The sequence below is a fragment of the Microtus pennsylvanicus genome, chromosome 3 (genome assembly GCF_037038515.1).
Source record: "Microtus pennsylvanicus isolate mMicPen1 chromosome 3, mMicPen1.hap1, whole genome shotgun sequence".
NCBI lineage: Eukaryota > Metazoa > Chordata > Mammalia > Rodentia > Cricetidae > Microtus > Microtus pennsylvanicus.
This window is the reverse complement of record NC_134581.1, coordinates 78033205-78049264: the sequence shown is the minus strand read 5'-3', so window position 1 is coordinate 78049264 and position 16060 is coordinate 78033205. Positions and strand designations below refer to the sequence as shown.

Below are 16060 nucleotides of genomic sequence, written 5' to 3'. Positions count from 1 at the left end.
CAGGTTAAGAAGTGTGCTGATTTGAACAGTTTCTTTCTTTATTGCCCCCAATTATGCAATTCCGTGGCCACATAAAACAGAGTGCTTAGTATACTAAATCCCACACTCCATCAGCTGCTTCATGATCAGGACACTTGTCTTGTTTCCTTTTTTAATTAAAAACATTTATTTATTTTGTGCATGTGTATGCAAGTCAGAAGACAACTTGCAGAAGCTTCTTCTCTCTCAACCACTTGGGGTCTAGCGATCTAGCTCAGGTTGCCAGGCTTGATGGCAAGCACCTTACCTGCTGAGCCATTTTACCAGCCCTCATTTTGTTAGAGAGACAGGGTCTCACTATGTAGCCCAAACTTGCCTGCAACTTGCAACCCATGTCCCAAGTTCTAGGAGTAGACCCATGTGCTAACACATCCAGTTTTCCTCATATTTCAAGTATGACTTACTTTCCTGAACAATTATTTTTCATTGCACTCCTAAATCTTTTCTGATTGGCAAAGTACTATAATTTTATCAAGTCTCAATTTTTTTCTCCTTCTGCTACCTCATAATACCAACTGCTTAAAAACCCTCTTTTACTTTTTGTGTGAGTAGTGCATGCGTGAGTGTGTGTCCCTATGTGTAGACTACAGAACAACATAGTGCATCTTTCTTGATAGTTCTCCATCTTCTATTTTTAAGAGAGGATCTCTCAATTAACTAAGAAATTACCTACTAGCTAGTGAGCTTTAAGGATTTATCTGTCTGCACCCCCGCCCACCCCACCCCGCTCCCGGACACACTAGAGATGTGTCCTGCTACATCTAGCTTCTATGCGGCTGCCAAAGACCCTAACCCTGTCCTCATGCTCTCACAACAGGCACCTGACTTACTAAACCATCTTCCCACTCCCCCCTCTCGTCTCCTTCCCATTCCTGGCTTGCGATGTTGAGCCCTGATCTGGAGCCATGGCTCCCTGACCTGTGACCTGTCACTGCCTTCTGCTGTTGTCTCCCTTATCCCACGACTTACTTCCGCTTTTTCTTTCACCTTGCAGAAGTATAGCCTCAAACAATGTTCCAGGACTGAGAAATTTTAGGTAAACTTTAGATTATTACACATCTGAAAATGCCTTTATCCATTCTTCCTACTCAGCAGATAATTTAGGATACACAACTCCAAGTAAAAGACATTTTCTTGCAGAAAGCCCTATTCTTTTCTATTCCATCATTCACTGTTACAAGGAGCAGTGTAATGCGACACCATCTTCATTTCTAACTCTTACAAGTCTGCAAGATGTCCTCATCATTAGTTGACACACAATGGTGGCTGGTTTTTGTTTATGAACAGGGTCTCACTATGTATTATCCCTGGCTGGCCTTGAACTTGTGATCCTTCTGCTTCTGACTCCTGAGGAATAAGACTCTAGGTGTACTACCACACCAGGGTCTCCAATGTGAATATTTAATTTTGTGACTTTCTGTGTGCAACTTATAAGCTTCAAATGGCATGCATCTGTGCACCATTAATGTTCGCCAGCCCCAGGACAAAACTAACATCTCAGGAGTTCAGTGAGTGTCGTTTTGTTGTTTTCATTTTCAAACTACAAACTATCATTCAGCATATGTTCTTCGCAGACACTAAATTATTTAAGTCAAAGTAAACTGGAATTCAGTTTCAATTAAAATACTCTGTCTCTCCAGTGTTTGCTCAGTGTGCTTGCATCCAAATCTTGACCCCAAATTAGGCTGAACTACAGCAAGACTCACCTGCATCATGCTCTTTCCCTCCTTCTTGGGAAAGAGCAGCTCCTGAAGTGGCAGAGGATATGGAACTGGCAGGCAGGTATCCAGTGTCTATTCCTTCACTGGCTAATCCACTCTGGCGCAACTTGGCAGGGTCCTGAGGCTCAGGACTCACAGACGAGGGTGCAGATAAGTGCTTCGGGTGGCGTAGTTTCTGTATCTCCATGGCCCTGCCAACTAAACAGAAAGCCATGGTTAACACCCTGTGTCACCAGTGAATCAGCTTAGAGATGAGAGAAAGGGCGGATAAAAATATCTGAAAAAGGGTCTGCCAATTACTACACACAGCAAGGGACAGACAGAGTGAGACATGGAAAGATGGGGAGATGAAAGAAAGATAAAGGAGTAAAGGAAGAAGAAAGTAGATGAGAAAAACTAAGAGGGGTGGAGCAGGGGAAGAAAGGATATAAAAGGAGGAGGCGGAGAGAGTAGCAGTAGTGAAGGCTTCCCTCTACTTCACATTGTCACCATAATAAGGGGTCAAAGACCATCCTGCGCACTACTCTTGTTCACACCAAGTACTTTCAGAAACTATAGACACTCGGTGCCTTCTGCTACTTTACACATTCTCACATGGCTCTGTAAACCCCAAATTTAAGTTCATCCCCAAAACTCTTTTGGCATCCTTCAGTCAAGGTCCACGCTCCTTTCTGAGACAAACCCAGAAAGTAGGACAAGTTAGCAGGCCACAGATCCATCTGTCTCTGGCATGAAGTCAGGTCAGCAACTGTGAAATCCTCCCTCTCCTCTCCCTCTCTCTGAAGACTTCCTCTACCTGCCACAACTTCCCCATCTGTGCTCCTGGCATTTTGCATGAGGACTCCTCATGGTCCGGAGATGTGGCATCACTGTTCCTCAGCCACACTGTCATCCCTGCATGCCAGGATCTCCAAATGTTCAGCACAGACTGGCTATCTCCCCACAGTACCACGCTTCTACCTCTGCTGCAGTCCTGTCTACTGGCCTCGTCTCTCTCTCTCTCTCTCTCTCTCTCTCTCTCTCTCTCTGAGGACAGAAGTGACAGGATATCAGAAAAAACACAGTGGACAGGCAGAAACTATAAAAATGCAAAGAGTGAGTAACAGTAAATACAAAGAGATTATATGAGTTATGGTGGAGGTGTGTGTGTGTCCCAGTGTGCAGGTGGACATGTGTGTGCAAGTCTGAACGTGTAGAAGCCAGGTGACAACCCTAGTTGTCATTTCCATTCTTCAGTCAAGGTCCACGCTCCTTTCTGAGACAAGCTCAGTAAACAGGCCAGGCTTGCAGGCCAGGAATCCATTTTTCTCTGGCTCCCCAGTGGTGGTATTACAGATATAAGCCACCACATTAGGCCTTTTTTTTTTTTAATTTATTTTTTTACCTTCAACATTGGGTCTACAGAACTAGCTCCCTAGCTCCCTGGCCCAAAACTTTTTTACACCTCAAATTTAACCAACATAACGTAAAAACATATGCATAAAACCAGAATCAGAAAGTAAGTCGTGACAGTCGTGAATGGCACACTGTCACTGATGAAGATGTTTACAACAATTAATACAGCAACACAGGGTAACTTATTTTAGGAATAGCACTGAAGGGAAGCAAGGCACAGTGGAGCATCAGCAACATTATCTCCAGAGCAACCACCTCTTGCAATGCATCCTGGCCAAATGAACTTCTGAGTAAAGGCAGCAGGAACAATGTTTCAAGTGTCAACATACTTGCACTGTTGTCATGGCGACTTGGTCTCCTTGGGGGTCCCAAAATGCTGGGGAATCCTCTTCGCTTCCCTTTGTCTTCACCCTCTCTATCTTTCTTCATGCTTTGCTAAATTTGAGGTACAATAAGATAAGAGACACCAAACAGTAAGTTTTGTTGTTGTTGATTTCAAATACAGTAATGTGATTCTGGTGGTTAGTTGACAGGAACCGGTGAAATACAACTAATAAGCACCACTGGACCTTGGCAAGTCATATGTGAACCTCACACTCAAGATGACTTGTTTTTTATTTTTGCATCTTTTGGTTTGAGACAGCATCTGATGTAGTCTGGGCTGGATCCTCTTGCTTATACCTCCCAAATACTGGTAGTACAGATTCTAACTTCCATGCCCAGCCTTCAAAACTTTTCAACAGAAACAATACTTTTAGAAAAAAAAAAAGAGGATAATTTTACCAGAAGCTTGTTGACAAAAATTTACATATTTGTCAGGAGACTGTTTTACAACATTTGTCCATCCACTCATCACTTTCAAAATATTTGAAGACATCGTGCTAAAAACTGGAGACATACTACTAATGAAGAACATGCTGGCCTTCATAGGTCTTTACAATTTAACAAACATTAAAATAAAACCAAAATATTATGAACTGAGACAGGCACCCTGAGGCACAACGCACTGCGTTGTCGATGGCAGGCATATGAACTCTTTTCACATTATCTAACGATAATAAGCTTATATATGTGTGTCACAAGATTTCTCACTAGATGTCTATTTAGAGAACAAGTTAGACCTATTACTTAGTGTTAATATGCTAGTTTGTAAACACTGTAACCAAAAGTGAAGAAGTAGCACTCTGCCATTTTCCCAGCCTTACCTTGATCTTTGGAAGGAATCCAATCCGACCCCTTTTGTGCTCCAAGTTTCGAGGTTCTTTCACTTTTACTCCCAAATGCTTCATGTACATGAGAATCACATACTGCATTGTGGAACTGGAGGAAAAATGATTAAGTAAAATAAGAGTTCTGATGTGGGAAGAACAGTCAGAAAAAGGAGATCAAATGATTTCTAGAGCTCCAATGCTGGAAATTAATTAAGGCAGAAACTAAAGATATGCGCACAGAAACTGATTCTATCCATGACACTAGAGTGCTAGTCAAACAAAATACAGGCCACCAGAGGGAGCTGACAACCTATAGAAGTTAAAAGAAATTGCTGGTGAAGGTAGATAGAAAATAGCTCTAGTGGGGTAAGATTCTATTACCTCCTTTCTTCTTCCACAGGCTGAGCAGTCATCCTAAAAATAAACATATTTTAAGATGAAATATATACATCTGAAGATGATCTACAACCCAGGGGCAGAGTGCTTACCTAGTATGGTACAAGGTTCAGTACCATCAAAAAAAAAAAAACAAACAAACCAAACCAAACCAAAACATAACAACAACAACAACAAAAAAAAAAAACAGAGAAACACATTTAATCAGAGACCAGAAACAATAGAAAAGAACTAATGATTTGGGTCACAGCTACATCTAGAATAAAATATCGACAGAACTCTAATCCCCAAAGAACCCACAAGATTTCACAGCTGTGTTGTAGTTTAACATGCTTTACAGCAACAAGTATTTTCAAAGCCTGTGAATTTAGCAGTGAAAGTGTTCACTTGACTTTAATGAAGTCTGGTGTTATGCATTAGCCAACACTCAAAAGAAAGAAGGCTAGAATGTTAAATTACCAAGAAAAAATCCTGTCTCCAAGTGTTATGACAAATAGCCCTACATGTACAACCTGCCAGTGAGATCTGCTCAAAGCAAAACCAGCATTTCCGCACACAGTTCTCTCACTTACAATACTTCTTCAATTTTGGTAATGATCTGTTCCGCACATGCTCGCTCCTTCTCCAGAGTAACCCGGTCCTTGTCTCTCTCCGCATCAAGCTTAGTCAGCTCACTCTCCGCCAAGGTCAGTCCCATGCTACGTTTCTGTCTAAAAGGGTTGGGGGAAAATCTCAGTTAGCAGAGAACAAAACATGTCGTTCTAGCTGTCTAGACAGTCCTAGCTACAAGTTTCTAGGACAGGTATAATGTCATGTTTCCTTGAGACGCAGTCAGATGGGGTTCTAGTGGTGGTCAAAGCTAAAGACACATTTCTTGAAGGAACACAGCACAGATACAGCATTGAACTTGACTCCTGAAAGGGCATGAATGGAGACTATGTACTCTTAGCTCTCATCCAACCCTTGATTTCAGGTGCCTATTATGTTTAATAACAGGGTAAGACCATATAGTTTACCTAGTAATGAGTGTAGTATTTTATATAACTTTTTCCTATTTAGAACAATAAAAAAAATACTGATTGTTTTTGTTTGTTATGGTTTTTTGAGGCAGGGTTTCTCTGTGTAGTCCTGGCTGTCCTGGAACTCTCTCTATAGATCAGGCTGGCCTTGAGCTCATAGAGATCCTCCTATCTCTGCCTCCCAAGTGCTGGGATTAAAGGTGTATACCACCTCTGCCCAGCAAATCTGTCAAGTTTTATCTAACACAAACTTACCGAAAATCCTCTAAATGCCTCTGAACTTCAGGGTGTACTCTCTCCTGCATAGTTTGAATGTAGTGCCGATGCAGGTCCTCAGGAATAAGCTCGGGTCTTCTCTTGTCTGCACAAAGAGAAGGGATGATTTGATCTAAACGCTATGAGATCTGATCCTACACAGAACTTAACACACCAGATAAGTTACTTAGTGCAGTTAACATACTTCCTGTCAGAATTCAGAGTTCATCTTTTCAATGTAGTAGACTCTCTTTCTGCTGTAATTCACGTGATTTACTCTGTCTAAACAGACTAACAAATATAATATTGGAACAGAAGCAAGTTACATTTCTATGGAGATGTTAATCATCTTGATGTGAGTGCTCCAAACTTACCTAGATCCAGTGAGATCTCCTCGGGAACAGGAACTTTCAGATGCTGAAACAGAATGCAAAGGAAAGTTCAAACAGCACCAAGACTTCCGTGGTATGCAGAAGAACGTGTCTAAGTTTCTGAAGGTGTGTTTCATAATCCAGCCTCATGCAGCATGTCATAGTCCTGAACTAGTCTATTAATTAACACAGAAACAAACTCTTTTCCAGTGTTCTGCTACGGAGGAAATAGCTATAGTCATTTCACTACACAGCAGAACAAACGTTTCTGTATTACTCCAAATAAATATCTGACATTGGCTTACTAGAAACACTGGTCAATATAATCAGTTATACAATACTTGAAAAATACAAATAAAACCTAAACTATGTGTATTTACACAGGAAAAACTAACTCATATGTAAGCATGATTTTCATTTCTGAATCTCAATATTATCCAAAAGATCATGCCAGTCTCATCATTTTCTTAGGTGAGTGTTTAGAAATCTCAATGAGGGAGTACTGGATGTCGCATTGAGTTTTTAAGTTAAAATCTCTAGTAACCATTTGTAGTTCCTGCTGTAGAACGAAGGCAACCATCTTTGAATTAATTTCTTTTTGTGCAAGGACTCTCCCAGTAAAAAGCATGTAGACTTCGGTCACACATTCTAATCATACACATATAAATTTCCAAATATACATGTGTGTGTATATATGTACGTATGTGTATACATACTCACGTATAATATATACATACACACACATATATACATATATTCCCTAAAATCAATTGTAAGAGTTCATATATCCAAAACTAATTTAGAAATTACTTTTAAGCCAGCCAAGCATAATCAAGAACTGAGATAATAATATGGATGCTGAAAAGCATGATACACTTCAACAGCATGGTTAGGGGAGAGGAATCAGGGTCACTAAGACAATGAATGCACTGAAGGAAATATTCTAGCATTAACTTGTTAACTTACTGCAGATCGGTCCAGGAAGAACTGATGAAACTCAAGGAAGACACGCCGAGTCTCCTTGGAGTTGGTCTGCTTATACAGGTCTGAATAGAGATAACAGAGCTGTCATGGAGAAAGAAATGGAAAAAGACACAGTGAAAAAACCACAAAGTGTAGTAATTTAATTAATAACATTTGAAGTGTCCTGCATGCCTATCCTTATATGTTTAGAAAACAAGTTTGTCTATTCATTTTACAGATGAAAAGTTCTCCAGCACATGAATCACTATGCAGAACCTGAATCACGTGAACTATAAAGTATATTACCAATGTTGCAGGGTCAAACTGTGAAACTACATGGTGCAAAAAAACAGCCAAGTGAGCAGGGCGCGATTTCAGCAGTTCAATGCTCTGGAAACAGCTGCACTGCCCATTGATCTAGAAGAAGAAATGGTTGTACATCAGTAACTCTTGATAATTAAAAGCTGTACTGTAAGATCAGCTGAACAAGCATCAGAGCTTCCCCTGACCTCCTGCTGCAGTTTCGGCCTAGAATGTCCCCACAGGCTCATGTGTTGAGGGCTGAGTGCCCACCTGGAGATGCACTTAGGGAGTGGTGGGAATCTGAAGAGGTGGCCTCGGTGGAGGACAGAGGTCCCTGCAGAGTACCTCTGAAGGGTCCCTTCCTGTTTCTGTTTCTCTTTATTTTTTCCTTAGTTGTTTTTTATTTTTGTTTGTTTGTTTTTTAACCCGTCAACCTGTCTTGTTCTGGTTTTGTTCTTGCTATGTACCCTTGGCTGGCCTGAACTCACAAAGCTGCCCAAGCTAACAAACTAAGAGTTCTCCTGCCTCTGTCTCCCGAGAGTTGGGCTTATGCTTATGGGCTTGTTTTTTGTTTGTTTTTAAATAAAAATTCAGACAGGGGAGCCAGAGAGATGACTCAGCAGTTAGGAGCACTGGCTGCTCTTGCAGAAGACCTGGGTTCCCAGCACACACATGGTTGACTCACAACAGTCTATTAACTCCAATTCAAAGGTTCTGGAGCCTTCTTCCAGCCTCCACAGGTACTAGGCACACATAAAATACACAAACACATATGCAGGTCAAACATTCATACACATAAGATAAAAGTAAGCAAATTGAAACTCATCTGTAATTCCAGCACTCCTACAGCCAGATGGGAGGAGGGAGAAGGTGGAGAATGCGCCAGAAACTGCACAGGCAGCACGGTGGCAGAAGCAGTGAGAGACTGCCTCAAAACAGTGTGAGGAGAAAACCAACCCAAAAGATTTCTCTGACCTAGATTTGTGAGGTATGTCATATGTACACATGTGAATACACATTTCCACATGCATACACAACACTAAATAAATCCTAAATAAAATTAAAAGGTGAGAATATGCCATGACTGGTTGGGGGTCATTCTAGTAATGTAAAAGCAGTTCAATACTCTAATACTAACCAGCACAATCTGTCTTATTAAGACAGTAAATCAGAAAAAACAACAAAAATAAGTCATTCAACACAATTCAACATCCAGTCAAGATTTAAAGAAGGAAAGAAAGAAGAAAACTCTCGTTAAGCCAGGACTATTCTTCAACTTATACTTCATAGCCTAATCGGGAACATCTACAAAAACACCTGTCAGTCACATGCTTAAGCATAAAGGACTGAGCATTTTCTGCCTAAGAGGGCTTTCTAAGGCAAGGATGCCTCCAAAATTACTAGCCTCCTACAGAAGACCAGCCACACAATAAAGCAAGGATGAGAAACAAGAAATACATAAAGTGATTGAAGGAAACAAAGCCACATCTCTAAGAAACAGTGTGAATGTTATATAAAGATTATGAAGGGTTTTTTTTTGTTATTTTTGTTTATTAAAATAAACTGAGACAGGATCTCATAATGCAGTCAGTACAGGTCAGATTCAAACTTGTGGTCCTCTTACCTCTTAGGGGCTCCAAAAACTTCTCTGAAAAAACTACTAAGGAGTGGGAACGGTAGTACACACCAGGAATCCCAGCACTTGGAGATGAAGAAACAGATGAGGGGCTCAAAGCCATCCTCAGCTACACTGAGCGTTTCAGGACAGTCTTGGCTAGGGAGACACTGCCTCAAAAATCCTCCTAATATATAAACTTCCTAAAAATATCCACTGAATTTAGCAAGACCACAGGGTAAAAGGACAAGAATTAGGCTAATCATATTCCTTCCAACAATGAATAACTGGAATTTGTAAAGTTTATTTTTAGGTGTCATATTCGGTTACATCCCACCCCCAAAATAAAATTAAATATTCAAGTACTCATAAAACGACCTCTGCAGTTTGTAGGGTTAATTTCTACTATTCAAAGCTAAAATAAGCAACTAACCCAAGTAATTTGTTTTTAAGATTTAGGCTTACATCATTAACAAGTTTTATTTCAACTTCCAAAGAATGTATACCAAATCAGACATCTTAGAAAGTTGATAATTTAATATTTTACAGCAAGAGACATTACCTGCTCATGTTCAGTCCCAAAGTCATCGTCCTCTGCTCCAATAATATGAGGTGCTCCACGGGTGGAGGGACTGCCGACGAGCGACTGTGTGTCCTGGTAACATCAGGGAAGAGCAACAGAAAAAAAACGATCTGATGATCAAAGGCAAAGAAAGAATACAACCAAACTACTGGAAAGAAGAGGCTCACTGGGCCTGGTGGGCTGACACCTCTGAGTAAGACACAATGTAAAACAGACAGGCACAAGGCTCACTTCATCAGTAAGGTCCATTTTACTATCTTCTTTGAAGTGCTTTATTTTCAAAGTATCTGTTCTCAGATGTTCAAAGTCAAATGTCCACAAGAGCACTGGCTGCTTTCCGGACAGCAAAGGAGGGAGGAGGGGTCAACATTCCCTAGGACTAATAAACCATCTGTGCTCACTACACAACTTTGGTTTGTAACATTTTGAGGTTTTTTTTGTTTTGTTTTGTTTTGTTTTTTAGGAGGCAGAGTTTCTCTGTAGCTTTGGAGTCTGTCCTGGAAATTGCTCTACAGACCAGTCTGGCCTTGAACCCACAAAGTTCTGCCTGTCTCTATTCCTTTCCGAGTGCTGGGATTAAAAGTGTGTGCCATCACTGCCCAGCGAGTCCTAACATTTTCATTCACACATGCTTATACCTTGTAATGAATGGACTCGAAACTGGGTTACATCTTTTTTCTTTTTTGTGATACTAGGAATAAAATACAGGGCCTTGGTCATTCTAGGGAAGGGTCCAATCCCTACTCAATCTCTACTTAAAAACTGCTTTTATTTTCTCTAACCTCAAATTTTAAATTTAAAAACTAAGTGAAACAATAGACATTTATTTTCAACAATGGTCAAATTTTCATTTTGTAACTTAACTGATGTCTCTTGACTACTCAGAACGTGTTGCTAATAATATCACGAAATTCTGTTAAGTCTTTTACAATAAAACTTCAAGTACATTTATTAAAAACTAAAGTCATAGGGCTGGAAAGATGACTCAGCAGTTAATGAGTACTTTCTGTTCTTGCAGAGGATTTGGGTTCAGGTTTTGTATCCACATGGTGGTCTACAACCACCACCTCTAGGGGGTTCTGACGCCCTCTTCTGGTCATTTGCAGGCACTGCACATATGTTCACAGAAATACATGCAAGCAAAACACCAAGACATTTAAAATACCAAATAAAATCATAATGCCAAAGCATCCAGTTGTGAGTATGTAAAATCCAGGGCCACTGGGAACTCAGAAAGTAAATACTAGAACCTGAGTGTGGAAAGGTAGAAGGAGATACTGATTCGACATCATACACATACACAATACAAATGAGTATTTTTAATCTTATTAAAGAGTTTGAAAATCCAGCAATTGCACATCTAAGTAGATACCCAAAAGGGCTGGAAGTATCACAAAGGTGCATGAGTGAGCACACACATGGGAGGGGTTTATATTCCTTACGTCTATATATTACATTCTGCTTAATATATGCAGAGAGGATACAGGAGAAGAGTATTATTCAGTCCTAAAAGAGAAGACAATTCCGGCACAGGCTCCAACAAGGACAAACTTGAATACATCATGCTACTTGATATAAGTCAATCACAAAAGAAAAATATGATGCGATTCTGTTCCCATCAACAGGTCACGAAAACAGAAAGTATGGGGACTGCCAGGGCTGAAGACAGCAGACACGGGAATTGAACATTCAATGGGCACCAAATTTTAGTTGAGGAAGACAAAATACTCTGGAGACATAAAGTGGTGATAGTTGCAAAACAATATGAATATACTTGTTTTTATATTTTAAAAATAGTTAATAGTAAATTTTATAATATATTATGTCATAACAACACACTAATAATGCTATGAACTTCTTTCCTACTTATTCCAATCTTTCATACCCTCCCTCCTGGAACAGCACCTAAATGAGACCTTCCTAGCTCTGCTCAGCTATGATGCACTTGCCAGCAGGTGCTCATGCTGTTTCACTCCCCAAACATGCAAACTGAGAAACAAAAAGCAAAGACAACACACATTGCATAGATGTCATACTCACAGTGTCCTGAATTCCTTCACTTTTCTCTGGGGCTTCCTCTAGATAAATTCTTTCTTTCAGACTACTCTTGGGACTCTAATGAAAAGAGAACACATATACACATGTACCAATTCATTTCAGTAAGCAACAAATGAAAATGAGTAAGGGAGAAAGTTCTGCACTATTGATGTGTATTTTAAACGAAGCATCCTTCATATAATACATGCCTGTTATTCTTATTCCTACCTCTAGTCACTCACTTACTCTGTCAGCTTTTCCATTTAATACTGAAAATAATACAGGCCCACTGAAACTGTTTCATCGATTCTCCAGCCTGGAAGCAACTTACCTTGTTCATGACTATGAACATATTCCATACCTCAAACTTATTATTTCAAAGAAAACTCTAACTTTATCATCTTTCTTAGCCTATGCCTTATCAAACTATCTCTACCTCTCTCCCAGTGACCAAAATCAGATTATTCACATTAGTACTGATGGCTCACATTAACAACTGTAAGTTCAAAAATATTACAAACATAGTCATACAACCCTCACTGGTCAACTTCGGAATTTAAGAATTTGGACTCTATGAAAAAAGTCAAGGAGAAGTGTTTATTCTGCATGTAATGTAGCCATTCCCCCAAACAGAAATGTCCCTCCTGGGGGAAGAAAGGACTGAGGAGGCTCAGGAAACTCAGGAGAAATTTACAGCACTCCGGTCTTTGTGTGAGGATAGTATCAACAAAACCAAATTGCTAGAACACAGGCATAGCTCTTTGTGGTGTCACTGCTTGCAAGCCGTACAAAGGACTGCCACAATACAGATTTCTTGAGTCATCAAGAAGGCAGGGGTAGGCTTATTTGGTGATGCAACCGCCGAGTCACCCAATCGTCTGTAAGCAGACTCAATAAGCTGATTCACCAAGCAAGTCTCTGGCTTGCCTCTACCTCTCTGTACAGGGTGATAGAAACAGTGTCCCCAGGGAAGTATCACAATGTTGCATTTTTACACAAGCTCCATTTTAGGGTGAACTAATCTTTCAGCTACTACATATAGAAAAGAAATAAACTATGCTTTTGAAAGACTTAACAAATCAAATGATCTAGGCATTTTGACTCTAGAAGGGATGTAAAAACAAAATTATACAGCAGACTGATAGGGAACTTTATAATAAAAAAAATCAATCATTAACACCTTAAACAGCCACTTACCTCCTGGTGTGACAGGACAAGAGCATCCAGTACTACCCATGAATTGCTTCCACTAAACAATAACTACTAAACCTTAATCTGACCGAGACTCTAGCTCTAACTAGAAGTATTCAGGAAACAAAGATAGGGGAACAAGTTATAAAATACCATGAAAAGACAGTCAGAAAGTGGACTATTTAACTGATATATGACCCAATTTATTTCAAACAAAATATATCAAGAAAAAGAAGGGAAGGGAAGGGAGAGAAAAGAAAGAAGGTGATGAATTACATATCACCCAAAGGCTATAAAGACCTTGCTGGGATCTTGATTCAAATCAACAAACTAGAACTGGGGTTGTATTAATGAGGGACTCAAGCATCACAGTCCTGGGTTTGATACCCAGCATCACAAAACAAAACAAATAAACAAAATACAAACAGATCCTTGTAAGACAATTAGGGTAATCCAACTATATGTGAGAAAGTGTTAATTCATAAGGTTTGACAGTACTGAAGTCCTGTTTTAGAGTATCACACCTCTTAAAGCCACATTAACGAAATAGTCTGAGATGTGAGGATCCAGAGTCACAGACGGCAATTTTGAGTTGAGACTGGATTATAAGGGTGTGATGGGGCTCATTTTACTTTCTCTCTACTTTTAAATACATCTGACAACTTTTTATCTTTACTAAAGGTTTATGATTAAAATACCTGCAAATAAGAAAATCATATAGCAAGATCATCTAGACCCAGAGTCCACCCATTTCAATGAACTTCTATACAGTTAAGCATTATGAAGAACTTTTCAAAATAAATTTTTTAAAAAAAAAATTAAAACAGGAAATTAGAAAGATGGCGCAGAGGTTAAGAGGGCTGGCTGTTTTTCCAGAGGATCTGAGTTCAATTTCCGGCAGCCACATGGTGGCCCACTACCATCTTTAATGAGATCTGGTGCCCTCCTCTGGTAGGCAGGCATACATGATGCAGGCAGAACTGTATTCATAATAAATAAATAAATCTTAAAAAAAAAGAAAGAAAGAAAACAGAAACAGATACTCTGAATTGCAGATGGCACGTAAGTCACGTCGGAGGAAACTGATTTGTGACATTCTTTTAAGCCTTCACCAAACTGAGCAATAGTGGGATTTTTAAAATCACAAGCACTAGCAGGAGATTATTTTATAAAACTGAGAAGAGGGTTGGGGAGACGACTCGGTGAGTGAAGTGCTTGCTCCACACCTATTCCACCAGCCCAGCAGCCATGCAAAAGCTGAGCAAAGATGACTGTAACCCTGGTCCTAGGATACAAGACAGACAGATCTAGGAGCTCACTGGCTCGCCAGGCGAACCAGCTGGTAAGATCCAGGTTCAGTGAAAGACTTGTCTCAAAAAATAAGATGGATGGCAATATGAGAAAGACCTGATTTCTGACTTTTTTGCACCCAAATGCACACATGAATGTGTACCCACCAGACATACAGACAGACACAAACAAACACACACACACATACACACACACACAAAACAAATTTTGCAAACCAAAAATGGTAACTCAGAAAACTAATCTCTCCAAACTTACTGTGGTACAGTTCAAAGGAATATGGAAATTCATAAGCTGCTTTTAGTCTAAAACATGTCAGTTTAAATTAAACAAATTTGTGGGAATTATACAGGTTGCTATGTGTTCAGCAGGTAATTGAATTATGTTATTTCTCAGGGTTTTCACAATATTTATTTGTTTGTTTCTAGTTTCTTTATATAATGGAAGTACTACTTAAGGTACTCTGAGAATAAAAAGAGTATCTCAAATCATTAGTATAATCTCTGGCACAGAGTAGGCATTCACTAAATGGTATCTGTTAACCATTTAACACACATCTTTTGAATTCCTATTAAGCCAGTCTCCTTTTCTTACAGATATCCTCCCCATCCCATTTCCATCTCTTTTCCCCAATTTGTTTCCTACACTGACATTTACGATAGTGCTTCTTGGCTATGTATACATGATAAAGCCTAAATACTTTAGTGAAACATTTTACTATTTGTCCTGGCTAGAGTCATCTGAGAGAAAGAAACATCGATGGAGAAAATGCCTCCCTAAGATCAGGCTGCGGGCGAGTCTACAGGGTATTTTCTTAACTAGTGATTGATAGGAGAAGGCCCGGGCCATTGTGGGTGGTGCCATTCCTGGGCTGGTAGTTTTGGGTTTTATAAGAGACCTGAGCAAGCAACGAGCAAGCCAGTAAAAAATACCCCACCCCTTCTATGGCCTCTGCATCAGCTCTTGCCTCCAGGTTCTGGCCTTTGAGTTCCTGGACTGACTTCCTTCAGTAATAAATGGTGATATGAAGTGTAAGCCAAATAAACTCTTTCTTCCCCAACTTGCCTTTTGGTCACAATGTTTCAACACAACAATAGCAATCCTAACTAGGACACTATTTATTCTAATTCTTACCAATTACATGTCAGAATTAATTTGTTGTAATGCCTAATCCTACACTCATCAATTAACTCCATTTTATAAAGCTGTATTTGAAAAGCACAGATTATGACTGTAACATTTCCTTAAATAAAAATAAAAATCCAATTTCTCATCCATGCCACCTGCTCTGAATGCCCACACGGTGGTTAACAGCAGATAACCATACAGAAGGCAGAGGAACAGTACGGCATCACAAACCAGAGTGCAGATAGACCTAAGCCGCACTGCTAGAACAAGCAGAGGCAGCCCTCACACCTGCCTCCAATCTGTCTCATTTCATCTCTAGCCTTTCACTCACAGTCCTGATATTTTGGGTTGTTCTAACTTTTACTCTCTTAAAAAAAAAGTTTGTTCTTATGAATCACTACCTCTGTGTATATTTTTAAGGATCAGCCTTGTGTGTGGTGGAAGCAAATCATTTACTACATGGCTTCCCTTTGGCCTCAGATTTTTCTTTTGTAAAGTGACAGTAGCAATATTTCATAAAGATGT

At 39.7% G+C, this 16060-nt stretch overlaps 1 protein-coding gene across 2 annotated transcripts in view; it reads right to left on the bottom strand.

The window, feature by feature from the left end:
- Arhgef12 (Rho guanine nucleotide exchange factor 12) overlaps positions 1-16060 on the bottom strand; it is a 131757-nt gene that overhangs the window by 29410 nt on the left and 86287 nt on the right. For both annotated transcript variants that reach the window (XM_075966266.1, XM_075966265.1), the window contains 11 exons: positions 11912-11986; positions 9851-9943; positions 7677-7787; positions 7374-7472; positions 6411-6453; positions 6037-6142; positions 5335-5472; positions 4748-4780; positions 4361-4475; positions 3485-3590; positions 1746-1958 (listed from right to left, as the gene is read on the bottom strand). In XM_075966266.1, the coding sequence (XP_075822381.1) occupies positions 1746-1958; positions 3485-3590; positions 4361-4475; positions 4748-4780; positions 5335-5472; positions 6037-6142; positions 6411-6453; positions 7374-7472; positions 7677-7787; positions 9851-9943; positions 11912-11986 (1132 nt within the window). The remainder of the gene's footprint in view (positions 1-1745; positions 1959-3484; positions 3591-4360; positions 4476-4747; positions 4781-5334; positions 5473-6036; positions 6143-6410; positions 6454-7373; positions 7473-7676; positions 7788-9850; positions 9944-11911; positions 11987-16060) is intronic.